General features: G+C 35.6%; 1 protein-coding gene across 1 annotated transcript in view; it reads right to left on the bottom strand.

Annotated features, from left to right (window-relative positions):
• The window catches only part of LOC145996062 (uncharacterized), a 367,735-nt gene extending 356,878 nt beyond the window's left edge, over positions 1-10,857 (bottom strand). The window contains exon 1 of the mRNA XM_083132284.1: positions 10,524-10,857. Coding sequence (XP_082988410.1) covers positions 10,524-10,645 — 122 coding nt within the window. The 5' untranslated portion in view covers positions 10,646-10,857. The remainder of the gene's footprint in view (positions 1-10,523) is intronic.
• Between the last annotated feature and the right edge of the window lie 4,430 nt (positions 10,858-15,287).

The following is a 15,287-nucleotide window of genomic DNA, read 5'->3' as shown; positions in this document are numbered from 1 at the left end:
TTGGCAGCTCCATAATAGCCTGTTTTTTGAACCCAAATAAGTTCATAGGCATGTTTATTTATTTCAAATCATGCTCTGTGATTGGGCATTGATTACCATTTTTCAAATCACAATAACCCCATGGTAGAGTATGTATGCCACATGACAAAATCCGTCTCTTATCATCATGTGGGTCCAGAGCCACTTTTCTTACAATATTTGTAGTCAACAAGTGATTTTTACTCTGAATTCTGCATTCTGATGTTCTAATTGTGCTACATGATTTGAGACAATCTTCATAATCTTCAAATTCAAGCTCTTTGTCTACAGTCACTTTGCCAATGCCCTTGGCTTTTTTGGCAACAACACCACTACATGTTTCAAAACTGTACATCTTGGCCCTTAACCCAGCAAATGCCAGAATAACATCACCAAGTGTCTCATCTTTTAACTTGCCAGGCACCTTTTTGTTGTGGGGTTGAATCCTTGTATGTTCACTGCTATCAAAATATTCAAGCAATTCAGGCTGTGACATATCTTGATAAACATCTTCTGTCTGAATATCAAGAATAAAACTATCTGTGTCCATGTACATCAGTTTTACACGATCCTTATAAAAAGGCTTCAACACATCATAATACAATTTTAACATGTGTAATTTGACCAATTCCAATATCACAGCCCCCACATAAATAGGCTTATCAAACTTAATCTTTGTTTTTTTCATGTTGAAGAGTGCCATATTTTCATCATAAATTCTTCTATAATTGAAATTAGGCTTTGCAATCAATTTTTTGCTCAGGCTGGGGTCAGTAATTATTTTAACATCGGTATGTTTTCTGACATTTTCAATAGTTTTGCCATACACAGAATTGACCATCAATTTAAACAACGCCTTATCAAATTGGCTCATTGCAGATGTTCGAAGCTCTGTGTTTGTATCAATATATGGCTTCAACCATCTTGAGTGCCTGAACCTCAAAACGTTGCCAATTTTGGTCACTTGAACACCATGATGCATCAGGAACTGGAGGTTTTTGTAATATATGACATAACCCTGTTTTGGCTCTAGAGTCATCATCAATTTCTTCTGTTTAGAGCCAGGTGAGCACTGAACCTCAGGAATTGGGGGCAGATCAGAAAATTTGTTGTGTAAATTATCAGGAATTGTCAGATCAACCTCTAAGAACAGGCCATAGTCACTGTCATCAAAATCCTTAAGATCTTCAATATTGAAATCTTCAACCCACTCAAGCCCTGCATATGGCAGTTTATCCATCATAGCATAACCATAGAGGCTGTTGGCATTTACATACAGTATATAATTTGATGGCAGTGCTGGATCATAATCAGGAATATATTTGTTATTAGCTCTGGCATATCTCTGAGAGCATTGCACCATGCCCCCTCTTATACATTGCTCCATAAACAGATACATATCTTGATCTTGGATCAGATCCAATTGCATTTTAGTGTTTAAAAACATTGCAGACCATGCTAGGCCCGGAGCACTGTAAAAATACATTGGATCCAGTTTATAATTTTGCATGGAAGATTTTCTGAATGCCTGAAGTATATCAGCTAAGAGAGTAACATCAAGTTTTAAATATGCCATGTGATAATCACCAAATGTCTGGCATTTTAAATTGTTCCACATCAATTGGGCATGGTGATAATCTTCATCAGTGATTCCAGATCCTCTGATTTTGCTGTAAAACTCTTGTTGTGGTGGCAGAGAACACTCATCAAATTTAGAAAAATCTGTAACATAGTCATATGGATATACACCCTTCCGCCTAATTAATTCCAGGTCCTGATTTGGAAACATGGTACATGTGATTTTGAATTGATCATCAGATAATTGAGTGGCCAGTGTAGCCAGGCTAGCAGACAGAATTCTGTAGGAATCAAGAAATCTTAAGTGAATAGGAACACCATTAACTTCAATTTTCTTGCTAATAACAATATATTTCTCATCATTTTCAGCTAAAATATTTAAATTCTGCTTGTCAAACCCCTCGTATCTGATCAAATAATGAAAATCATAATTGGATGCTCCATGGCAAAATATGGGGACAAATTTTGGTCTCTGGATCTTAATATTACAGCTATTACACAGGGCCATTAAGAATTTACCATCTGTATGAGAATGGTGTTTCACCTTGATATTTTTATCTGAAAATTCAGAATCACATACCGGGCATTTTTCAGGAATTGTTGAAATCTTCAATCTGTTTCTCTGTTAAAGGCAACATAGGTTTTGATTTTAATAAGATATTAGATGCTATGTCATGGCACTCATTTTCTATTCTATGTGCAAATTCTTTGATGGCTTCTGGTCCCATGTATGAATCTTTTTTACTAACAACACCATCTTGTACAACAACATAATAAAAACTAGAAGGTTCATGTAACTGGTATGGTGTAATTGAAGGTTCATCAGGATCTTGGCTACAGAATGCAAGAGGTTTGAGATTTGATTCAAAATCACAGACTATATATGCTGGGTGTTCCAACAAGGCCTCAAACTTTTTGAATTTGGCATTTTCACTTGGATTAGGCATCACCATATGAACAGGTTTATAGTTGCCACAGTATTTTAAATGTTCAATTAACTTGTTTTTAGCAATTTCTGCATTCACTTCCCGAACCCCATTCACCATTTTTTGACCATCAAATACAGTTAAACATCTTCGGCACAACTTGAATATTCTATTGGATTTGCCTTGTTGTTTTCTGACTAAAGCTTCAAGATTGTGTATCAGAGTGTAATGATATGTGCCATCCCCTTCAATTAAGAGCAGATCAATCGGAACAGCAGAATCATCATCAAATGTACTGATTCTGAGAGGTGCTATCAAGCAATTGCCACGGCCAGTGGAACAAATAAATACATTAATAGATAATTGTTTACCATTAATATCCCTGGCTTTTTTTTTTCAAATTTATCAATATTCTGAACAGATATTGGATATTCTAAACCCTCCATTGCTTCATTAAAATCATGTTCATGCTGTTTATAATAACTTATTCTCTCAGGATGCCTTAAAACTGGATACAAAGCAGCTAAAATACACCACAAAAAGCATTTCTCATCATTATTTTTTATATTAACCACGGCTTGTTTGTTTTTAATATTGGCAGGTAATGGCAAATATGTAGATCCTTGTAATGGGCTGAATTCAGAAATATTAACATAGAGCTTGTGTGGAGAACCGCATAGGCTCCATCCAGACTCTTTTGCTGCAAATTCAGAGTGTTTAATATTCAATTGATCTATCAAACTGCTTATTATTTTGTCTGAATTTGCATTTGAATATACCGGTACAGCTTCTGTTATGTGGGGCTGTGTAAATTTGGTGCCATTTGGTTTCTTATATTGTGTAAACAATTTGAGGGACAGCTTATAAGAGCCATTTTGTGCATTTAGAATTGCCTGCACTTCAGGATTTACACTGTTCAAAAAATTCTTAATACCACATCTTGGCTCTGATACAAACCGGTAATCCCTAAGTTGGCCATTAAAACTGCTATGGATAGGTGCTTCATAGCGTGGCTGCTTTGCCGGTCCAGCATTAACAGGTGCTTCATGCTTCCTTTTCAGACCAGATGTAGATGGTTGTGGGGGCAATGTTGATAACTGTACATAAGAATTACACCTATGCCTTTTGTAATATGCCTTGCTTAATATTTTATGGCATCTTGGACACATTTTTGTGGTCTTTCTGCATTTCTTACGGTCGCAAATATGCCGGTGCCTAGACCAATTAGAACTAGATATATTTTTATTACACTGATTGCAATATTTTTGATTTGTCATTTTTGTTGTTTATTTATATAAAATTTCCTGGTCCAAAAAAAAACAGAACTATGCCAAAACAATTATAACAGCAGTTAATAGCTGAGCTGGTGCTTTTATACCCAGACAACAGCAATAACTAGGCTCGGGTGATCCCCAATATAAAATAATTTTGCTTTTTTATGCTGTTGTATAACACACTTTACCAGGTTTCAGATCTGGGAGCTATCAGTTGTATATCAACTAGCAGTAATTATTCTCAAAATCTCACGTGTGGAGATATTATTTTGCCACATGTATTTCAATCTTACACATTTTACCAGAATTCAAATCCAGAACTCTTATTTACAAGACAGCAATATTAACACTTTGCTATCAGGGGAGGCTTCACATTTTATCAGGACTCAAACCCAGAAGCCTCTTGATTACAAGACAATAAAAACCATGGGGCTATGCACCACACTCTACTGGGTCTCAGAACCCAGGAGCTATGAGCTTTATATCAATGTACACATGGCAGAATCAATCTGAGGGGGGGCTCACCATTTCTACACTAGAATTCAAAATTCCTGGGATTTTGACAGAAAAACACACTGTAAACAATAAGATCATATGGGAACTTGGCATAGTTTTAAGTGTAGGCAAATCTGTCTGTTGAGGCTTCTTCTTTTCTACACTAGGATTCAAAATTCTTAAAATTAAGAGCATATCACACTTGAAGAATTAGAGTATAAGCCCCTCTTGGCATAGTTTTAAGTGTAGGCAAATCGGGCTGTTTAATTATTTGAGCTCTTCTTTTCTACACTTATAAGTGGTCCTCATAATATCATCAATACAACTACTCTCCACCCCAGAGTCAATTTTTCTCACATTTATCTTACCAACTCAAAGATTAATAGATGTTTTACAATTATTATACACCGAGCTATCAAATTATTGGTCGATTTTGTAACTCTATATTTTCACCAATAATGAACAATAATACATGATATTAGCACCATTTGAAAGAGGAATATTTGAAGTTTCACACAGAATTTAAATGCATTCAGTGTATGTTTCCACGTGTGGCACGAGACAGATGTCCAGTCGGTACTTCCATTCTTGCCAAACTTTCACAAGCATGTCTTGTGTGCAGTTTCCGATGACGATATTGTGCGATTTCTTGCTATAAGGTTTCATCAAAGACAATGTTTATGTTCCTCCACTTCTACGGACGCTGCCGGAACTGCGAAGGTACATCTACATCGTCATGGGAAACTTCCCACAAGACATACTTGACAAAGTTTTGCAAGAATGGGAGTACAGCCTGGACATCTGTCGTATTCTGTGTGAAATTTAAAATATTCCTGTTTCAAATGGTACTAATATCATGCACATCTGTTCAATATATATCCTGTCCCAGCTAACTATGGAGCAGGACCGCGCATAGCGGCAAAGCAGGAGGGAAATCGAGTGGTGAAAGCGCAGCGTTGCCAACCGTACACTAAATGTACGGCTTATCAAAATTCGCACTTGCTGTTTTATTCCTAAGAAATTCTTAAACGAAGCATACGGACCTGGAGACAAAAATACGACCCCTTTGCCATATGCGTACGGTATTGTCGCTTTCAAAAGTTTGCAACACTTCCAGAGTGAAGCAGGGAAGTCGGGTAACTCCAGTCTCCCTTTTCGCAATTCTGTTTCTCTCACTGTTCATTGGTGGAGCCGTCTAGCGTCACTACTTGCGCAGAGACTTGTTCTCGTTCGCCTGGTATACAGTTAGCTGGTACAGGGTATAGTCTTACAAAATCAACCAATAATTTTTGAACACCCGGTGCATGTAAAAATATATAATTAACGTTGATAACACCATACAGGATATTGTGTGGTGCCGCGATTCACTGTTGTCGAAGAAAGGTGCAAGGACAAGGAAAACTGTTTCCTGATCTCGCAAAGTAGAAGTTTCGGAAATGGTGTGTTGCTTGACAATTTTGCGCTGAAGGTCATCGTAATCACTTTGTAAAAGAGGCTTCTTGTACCATTATTTGATGTGCTTTTGCCTTCCGCAGTCACACACTTTCCTCACTTGTTTTGTTCCGAAGTTAATTTTTCATACTTAAACCCCTTAATGCAATTCCGGGGTTCCTTAACCGACTGTACTCCCTCGAGAATTAAGTCGAATTCTTTTTTAATTCATCAATGTCGATATTTTATGTAATATAACTTGTGTCTCAGGACGCGGAACCATTGATGTGCGTCTACGCGTAAACAACGATAGTCTACATTCTACACGTAGACTATTTTATACACGTAGATGACGTAATCTATGTAAACAACATGGCAAAAATGATAACTTAGCAAAGGGCGCTGTAGAAGTAAAATTATACAGCGTATCAGTTGCTGATGTGTGAGGAGAACTTTTCATACTCTTTCTTCCAAATTCGAACAATTTCTCACCTAGGAAACAACCTAACATAGGAAGTATTCTAGTGTTTTATGGGGAAAAGACTAATGTTGCCTCACGACTGCCATCTGTTGTTATTTTTGCATACTATTTATCTTCTTCCATAGTTGATGATAGAAGAGAAGAGAAATTTTGTTGTAAATTGGATTCTTTTCAGTTCGTTAGGAACCAATATATTTGAAAATGTCACTTTCCTTTCATGAAAGCCTTGAAAATTAATTTTAATGCACTTTAGATTGTCTACGTAGTCTATGTAAACTACAACCCAATGTAATCTACGCGTAGATTACGTGTAGACAACGCATGTAGACGTAAACTTATAGTGTACTGCGCGGAACCAACAAATATCAGAGATATTAGATTCCAAAGTACGGTAATTAAACACAACCTATCTCGAAGTACTTCCGCTGTTTTTATTCGTAAAAACATGTGCACATTCAAATGGCGAAAAACATGTGTAGATGATAACGTCACCAAGCATACCGCTTCAAAACTTTACAAGAACGTCGAAAATTGCTGTCAGCGTAAAGCCTAACATTCTTAACAGCGTAAAATTATAAACACCATTAAATCTAACACTCCTAACGATAGTTTCACTTCTATTTTGCTCTATCCAACTTCTCATTCCTTCGTGTTTGATTTGCTTTATTTTATAACACATTTTGAATGTAAAAATAATTAGTGCTGAACTGATAACGATAGTTGAAAATTGTAATAATTAAAAGAGGCATTCGAGCGTTACGTGCGTGACATTTTACACGGAAAATTGAACATTCTGGGCATGAAATTGGATCAAAATATTCATAATGAACTGATATTCTAGAATTATGAAGTGCTTTGTGGTGTCTTCTAAGAAAATAAAAAAAAATAGTGTGTTGACGTAGTCCGAATGCACGAAAAGCATTAACAAAAGTGCGTTAAGTGTGTGACGCTATCAAAATGTAGCATATTTTGTCTGTGAAGCATATAGGCCTTCGTTTCTCAACCTATGGAGCGCGACCCACTGCTGGGTCCGGAGAGGGCATTTGATGGGTCGGGAAATCGGGCTCGAAAATTTATTTAGTGTGTCTTAAAAACCTACTACGTTTAAAGTACTAAGATATATTGTTCCAACAATTTTAATTTAACCCGTCTTGTACGTGTTCTAAACTCTAAATGTATGTTATTCACGCTCTAATATTGCTTTTACATCTCTAAATTTCAGAATCTGTGTTTAGTTAGATGCTAGACTAGAATAAATTAATATATTAATTAGTAATCATTTAATTAATATTTACTTTTCTAGAATGAAGTACAGTTTAACCTCGTTAATCCGGACACCGATAAGCCGGACTTCGCTTAATCCGGACAGGCAAAAGGCCTCCCCCCCCCAAAAAAAAGCAGAAGGCAAAGTTTTAAATGTGGCTAGAAGTCAACAAGAGAACTTTCCAAAGAAAAGGCAGTCAACCACTGATGAAATTCTGTTTCCCGCAGACTTTGTACTGTGCTGTATAGTGTATTTAGGCCTATGCCCTTTAAATACACTATAATAACGTGTTTTGTTGTTATAAACGGAGTTTTAATGCACTTTCTACTGTTCTTTCAAGTTATTTCATGTAATCCGGACTTTCGTTAAACCGGTCAACTTATCCCCCCTATTAGTCCGGATTAACGAGATTTTACTGTATGTGTAATTTGAATAAGCATGCGTAAAAAAGGGCTTCTTAAAGTACGCGATGTTAGCAAAAATATGATTATAAACTGGGTTCACACCCCTACACGTATATACAGTCATGGACATAAGTATTCATACAAAGGCATTGTCTGAATGAAACATGTTATTATACAAAGAAGACCGTAAAGGCAAGTCAAGTCTGTAGCATATATGCTCCATTGGAATGGCAAGAATAGAAACGCAAAGCAATTGTGTGCATACAATTGAAATTGTCATGAGAAATGTGGGTAATCCTTAAATAAACTGCTTTCTGGATGGTCATAAGTATTCATACGCCAGGTTATAAATAAAAAAAAAAGTTCGTGAAACAACAGTTTCCATCATTCAGTGCCAGATATATGTTTACTGCACTTGCACCTGTGTAAGGAAGTGGTTGGTTTGGTGTTGGCGTGCTGCAGGAAGTCAAATGGGCCGCAAAGGGAAGGAAATCACGATCGAAGAGAGGAGAATTATGATATCATTATACCACAATAAGAAATCATATTCTGAAATCGCAGACATAGTTGGGATAAGTCGTGCGACTGTGCAAAGTGTCATGAAACGATATAAAGACACAAAAGTGCTGATCAATAGGGAAAGGGTTGGGCGTCCTCAGAAACTTACATCGAGAGAGAAACAAGGACTGTTGAGAATGATCGAGAAAAACCCAAAATTAACATCGTCAGCAGTGTCGGCACATGTTCACGAACACCTGGGAAAACAAGTGTCCTCAAGAAGTATTAGAAGGATTTTCAGGGTACAGAGCTAGGGTACCTAGAAGGAAGCCATACATCAGTAAGAAGAACAAGAAGGCATGATTAACATTTGCAAAGGAGTATGTGAGTAAAAGTTTGGACTTCTGGGATAAAGTGTTGTTTATGGAAGAGAGTAAATTTAATAGTATCCATAGTGATGGTAGAATTTTGGTGTGGAGAAAGCCCAATACAGAGCTTGAGCCTCGAAATCTCTTGGCCACAGTTAAACATGGAGGTGGTGGCGTTATGGTCTGGGGCTGTATGTCAGCCTCAGGTGTTGGAGAACTCGTCTTTATTGAGGAAACTATGGATATATTTGTCTATTTGGATATCCTGAAGAACAATTTGCAGCAGAATATCGATCATTTGGGTCTTGGGAATGATTTTCACTTCCAGCAGGACAACGACCCTAAACATACAGCTGAGATTGTCCGCCTCTGGTTGTTATATAATACTCCCCACACACTCAAAACTCCACCTCAGTCCCCCGATCTTAACCCCATTGAACATCTTCGGAGCCATTTGGAAACCAGACTCCGAAAACATGGCATAACAAGCAAGAATAGACTGAAAGAGGTAATTTTGCATGAGTGGCACAATATTACATCTGAAATAACCACGCCTCTTGTTCATTCTATGCAAAAGAGACTGACAGCTGTTCTCCATAACAGAGGAATGCATACTAAATTATGACGACATGGTATTTGTTTCTTTCTTTTCTTCAAAGTGAACTTTTATGTTGGTGTATGAATACTTTTGTCCAGCCAAAGAAGCGGGTATTGAGAATGTATTGTATTTTATTTTTCTACAAGCAACATCTGATATTTATTTTTGTTGTCAATATATCGTTTGGTGCATACATGGTAAAGCATTAACAGTTTTGACTTCCTTATTGTTTTCCTAGCTGCTGCAATTCGTCCTTTATTCCTTTCAGTTCCACTGTATGATTACTTTTGTCCATCACTGTAATTCTGACGGGTCCCATGAAGTGTTCAAGGTGAGTTCCGGACTGAAAAAGGTTAAGAACCACTGTAGATGCTATTAATTTTTATTGGTTAATTGTGCGAATTATATGCATTCACAAACATCTAAACCTTAATGCAATTAAAAACAATAATAATTTCCATGTTAATTCATTTTGTTATTAACGCCTCAAAAAGTTGTTCAAAATATTGCTTAATATGGATGTTGCAAGTATGCCAGTGTAATTATATCCATCAATTTGCCAAGTTTTTGCTTTAAAATATTCAAGAATCGCATAAGAATATTAAATTGCATGTTATGTTAAAACAAAATTCAGTTTTTTCACATAAAATTGGTGCAAAATGAAAATAAACTTCCAATTTTGCTTAATTTCCAGGATAAGGAATCTCCGCGAAAAGGGGCCCGCGGCGTTTTTACGGACCCCTTGAAAGAAAAACAACCGAGTGGTGTTGTTTTTGGTGCTGTATAGAGCCTTTGGGCTGTACTGCTTCAGGGTGAAAAAATAGAGGTACTTTACTTCGCCATTACACATCTCCGCGAGCTAAAAACAGCAGAAAACATACGCAAATAACATAATCCTCAAAAATCCATGCACAATGTTTCACTTTTTGGCGCGGGTACAGAGAATCAAGGGTACCCAATCTCGTTACGTTACGCATTATTAAAGAACATAAGCAAACGTCATTCTATAACAGCTACGTAAAATAGATATTCAAGACAATTGTGTATTTAGAAAAACATGACTCACCACCCCATCCGCCTCCATTTCTACCGCGATGAAGGGTCTACTACGCAGTTATTTACTGCTCATGAACTGAACGAAAAATCTCAATGAGAATCAAATCAGCAAATATCAAGATCAAAACTTACCTTATACACGTTGGCTGCAGAGGAAACGTCTTGTAAATGGTATTCTTTTCTCTCGATAAACTCCACACACTGTATGAGCCGAAACACTTCACGATAGTCAATTTTTTTCGTCTTGTCTGCATCGGCAACAAAAATGTACAACGTACACCGAACGTATTTGAACACAACACACAATATTGCAGGAAAGCAACTAGCTTGACAAGTTACAACCGTTAGAAGTTTGGAATCAACACTATTTCAACAAGGCCTTTCACAAATCCTGATAAATAAAGCCAAATGGAAGCTCCAAAATGCACTGCAACGTCGAAAGCAACTATTCCTAGTAACCTTGAACTTGTGTCAGGCCTCCCGCACTGGTGCAAAAATCCGAACAAGGTTAATTTCGGAATTCATTTGTTCGTGCATGAATTAACCAGCTACCAGTCGGCACCACCATCGATGTTAAATCCTAATTTTCTCATTAAAAATTAAGTTTATGTATCTATTAATCAATGATGATAACTTGTACGTGATTTTGTATTTTATTAAATGCCTTTCCCTTTTTAAACATGTATAAGAAAAATCGTATTTTTAAAGTCACTAGTTCTACATGACGTAACATCGTTCCATATGATCTGTCATGGACGTACACTAACTATTTTAATAACGATGTAGAAGAACAGAAAATAAAAACAATGGCTTATTGTGCAGATTTTTATTGTAAAAACTGTCAGAAGAGGAATCCAGAGCTGTGTTCGTGTTCTGTCATATCCTGAAAGGTTAGTTATTTATGAATTCTGTTCGCTCTTTATGTAAAAATAATTTCCATAAAGTTAGTTTCCACGGAGAATAATTCCTAGCATGTCTTCGTATTCTGTATTTTGCTTCATTTAAGTAAAAGGACATGTGTTAAAAAAAACGTCTGAAAGATTAAAGGTTCGATTTTGTAACTTAATGTTATTTATAAGTTACACAGGAGGATAGGAAGCCAACGAGAATAGTAGGAATGACTTGAAGTTTGTTTGAAGTTCAGAAAAGCTCATTTGTGCATGTTATAATGCAGAACGTTGCAAGTTATCGCGCTCCTATTCGCTTCTGCATGAAGTTTATTTCTTCTAGCATTTAAAACTTTGTCAACATGTACAGGAGATGAAAAAAGCGTGTAAATATTAAAGCAATGAAACCTAAGGTAACGGTTCCTATCGTTCTATGATTTTTTAAAAAATTCTCTTAGCAGGAAGACTAATTATCGTAGAATTTTAGCAATCGTTGTCACACGAAATTTGAACCTTTCTTAAAGTAATTAGCACTCTTTGGATTTTTTTTAAAAAAAATATTTATGTTCAAAAAACAACTTAAAAATTACCTTACGCAAGCTTGCACGCTTCCCAAGGACAATGTATTTTCCATTGACAAGGGACTGTAAGTATCGTAGACTAGTGGGAATTAATGTAGAAGTAAATTCGAACCTTAGTAAAATGAATTTAGGGAATTTATTTATAATACTAAGAGAACCAAACCTGGCCTGCCTAACCTAACTACGAAAGCATACATTGAACCAAATAAGTAATCACTAGTTTTGGAAACGAAATGAGTGTAACTAACCTACTGTACATGTGCAATATATGCAAAATATTTTACGAACATTTACACATGTGTTACTGTAAAGAAAAATTCTTTCTCACTGGTGCCACGGGAGGAAGATTTTGTGTTTCAAATCGCATTTTAATGTATGTGCTTTAATCCAACCCTACAGAATTATGGATGTTACTCCTATTATTAATAATAATATATTTTGTTGATGGAATCATCTAATTATACCTGTAGTTAATATTATTGCTGTAATAGCTCTTGTTGTTGGTCATGGGCTTTGATCTACTAGATGGTATGGGTGATTTTGATTTGTTGACACATTTCCTGTCCTGGTATCTTCTTCAAAAATATGTTGTGTCATAACATTTTTCTTGAAAGCACTCCCGGGAATAGATTCCTTGATCCATTTAATGACAAAAATTGCATTGTTAGCCAGTTGTAGGTTAGGCAGTAAGCTTCAGGGACTCTTTCTAAAAGATAATGTGGTAAAACTTTGCTTCATATTTTAGGAAGTTTAGTGGAATATCTATAATATTTTTTTATTTGCATTACCACACACTGTATGGTGCCATAAGAAGTAGTTAGGATGAGAAATAATATGAAAATTGAGTAAAAATAAATCAATTGAATGGTGACAAGCTCATAGACAAGCTCATAAGATTTTGCGCAATTGTTGAAGGAGCTATCATAGAATTGACCCTTATACATTTGACACTACTTTATTCAACAGATACAGATAGTGATCTAATGCATATTCATTTTCAGTAACTTTTCTTTGTGTTGACACGCTTTGACCTTAGCTCACTAACAACTCTTGCATCTTGGAATTTATCTTTTTTGAGTGACATAAAATGCAGAATGCTTTGTCTAGCATAGTTATATGTTTCTAAAATAATTTTTCGTCTTTTATTTTTCTCGTAGAGCTGAGATATAGTTGGAGAAAATATGGCGAAAGGACTTGAGAGGCACAAAACATACAAAAGTTACAGAGTTTGTGGAGACAATTTTTCAGAGAAAATGTTTATGAATTCTAATAGAAATAAGTTAGTGCATGATGCATACCCAGATGTTGAACCAAGTAAGTATATTGCATTTCTTATGGAATAACATTGTCATCAGTTATGTGGCTCATGCATAAGAAATTGTATTTTCCCTTTTCTGGATTAAAACAATATATGCTTTAGAGATAAATTTTGCTTAAAGTACATAACACCTAACAACACAATACATTGCTTGAGGATGTTAGAAACAAATGTATTTAATGTTTCACTAAATACTCCAAGCAGGGTGGATGAAAAAAGATATGATTTTCAGCTAAACAGTCCTGTAAAATATTTGAAAAGTTTGATTAAAGGAAATAAAATGCACATATTTTTCTGTTTGAGACTGTACATATGTGAACCTACTATGGAAATGTTTGTTGAGTGTGTTAATGATGCTTTAATAATTTCAGTAACTTTTATTCCAGTGAAAGTCTGTAGGACCTCAAAGAGATTATAATACCTTATGCAAAATATATTAATTACTAGTGATTCAATAAATATATATATACCTGAATAACAACGTGTTTGTTTATTTTCCCTTACATTTGTTATTAGCAATAGAATATAATGTTTTACATTTACACAGTATGAGTATTAAATCATTAAGAGTAATGTACTTCCTCTGAAACTGTTCTCTTCTTCTGGAGTATTTCAACATGTAAATTCATTCTTGGTGAAGTATAACATGTCACCATAGTGAGTGTCCGACCAAGAAACCTATCAGTATGACACAATGGTCTGTCTAATGGAATTTCATTAACAATATTATGATAATATTCAATACAGTGGAAATTATTTGATGTAGGGTTTTAAGGATTTCTTATAGTCTTTTACTTTATATTCCATATGTTAAATGCTAACAATATAATTCATATGTGTAATTGGAAGTAAGATGCTTGAAATAAGTTTTGGGACTTGTAGGCATAATGACCATATTAGGCCATTCAATGTATGTGAGGAAGAATCATCTTATCTAATATCCTTACTTGAGTTTGAACTGTTCTTTTAGGTCTACTTTATGCACAGAAAGGATAATTTGGTTGAAACTACCGTTTAAAGTAGGATCCGAAACACTATGGGACTCCACCGGGTATCGAACCCATACCTGAGTTAAAAAATGGGTGTGAAGAGCCCCTTGAGAAAGGTTGAAAGTGAAATGTTATAAAGACTTGCAAAGGATATACACAAAACTACGAACTTCCTCAGAGACAGTATAAGAGCCCAGCTCTTCTCAAAAATGTAATGACATTTCTTAAAGTGCTTTCATTATCTCCCAACCTGGTCAATAATTGGTAAGATCAAAAGTTTGAGGAAAGTATAATCTACACATTAGGTAGGAATAAGCCAATCACTTAACATTTAGACATGACACATTGGATGGTCTAGCCCTTGCAGCAAATCATCATGAGTGAGACACCTATGTTCGATACGAGGCCAAGTTAAATTTACTTCTTGATGGAAGGGATGATATGAGAAACATGCACCAATGATCGACCTGATAGTGTGAAGCTTGAAAGAATGATTATTTATTAACTCTTTATGTTCACTTTCTTTTAGACTGACTAGAAACATGTGTGACATTATTTAGAAGTAGCAGGGATTTTGTCAATATGGCATCCACTATGAGTGAAATGTTGCTGTTCATTGGTTCATTTCCAAGTGGCATATGTCACATGTCACTTTGGTGTGAAATCTCTCTAAATTGCAAAAAATACTGTTGGTTTCTTTGTCATCAGCTGGAAATTTGCACATTTCTTTTGTTTTTTAATTAGCTTTAAAAAATTCATGTGCAATATTTATTCTGAATGCATGGATTGTATCATCTTCAGTACTATATTAAGTATATGAATATATAAAATACATATCTGTGCAGGATAAGATCTTTCAGTGGCGTATTTTTAATTCCATTGTGTGTGTGTTTAGGAGTGGGGGGCTGGGAGTGTGCTTATCTAGCTTGATCCTACATACTCAATGACTGCTTTGTTATTTATTCTAAGACATTCATATTTCGAGTCCAGATTTTTGTGTAACTATGAAATATGTAATGCCATATGATGAAATTGTAGTCAATATGTAGAGTGGTTCCAGTAAGTAACTTCGAACAAAACTCGCTTGTATGACATACTCCTACTCCCATTCTAGATTAAAA

Source organism: Lepisma saccharinum, chromosome 12, assembly GCF_977018435.1.
Source record: "Lepisma saccharinum chromosome 12, izLepSacc3.1, whole genome shotgun sequence".
NCBI classification, from domain to species: domain Eukaryota; kingdom Metazoa; phylum Arthropoda; class Insecta; order Zygentoma; family Lepismatidae; genus Lepisma; species Lepisma saccharinum.
Note: the sequence above shows the minus strand (reverse complement) of the source record. Positions and strands in the feature narration are given on the sequence as shown.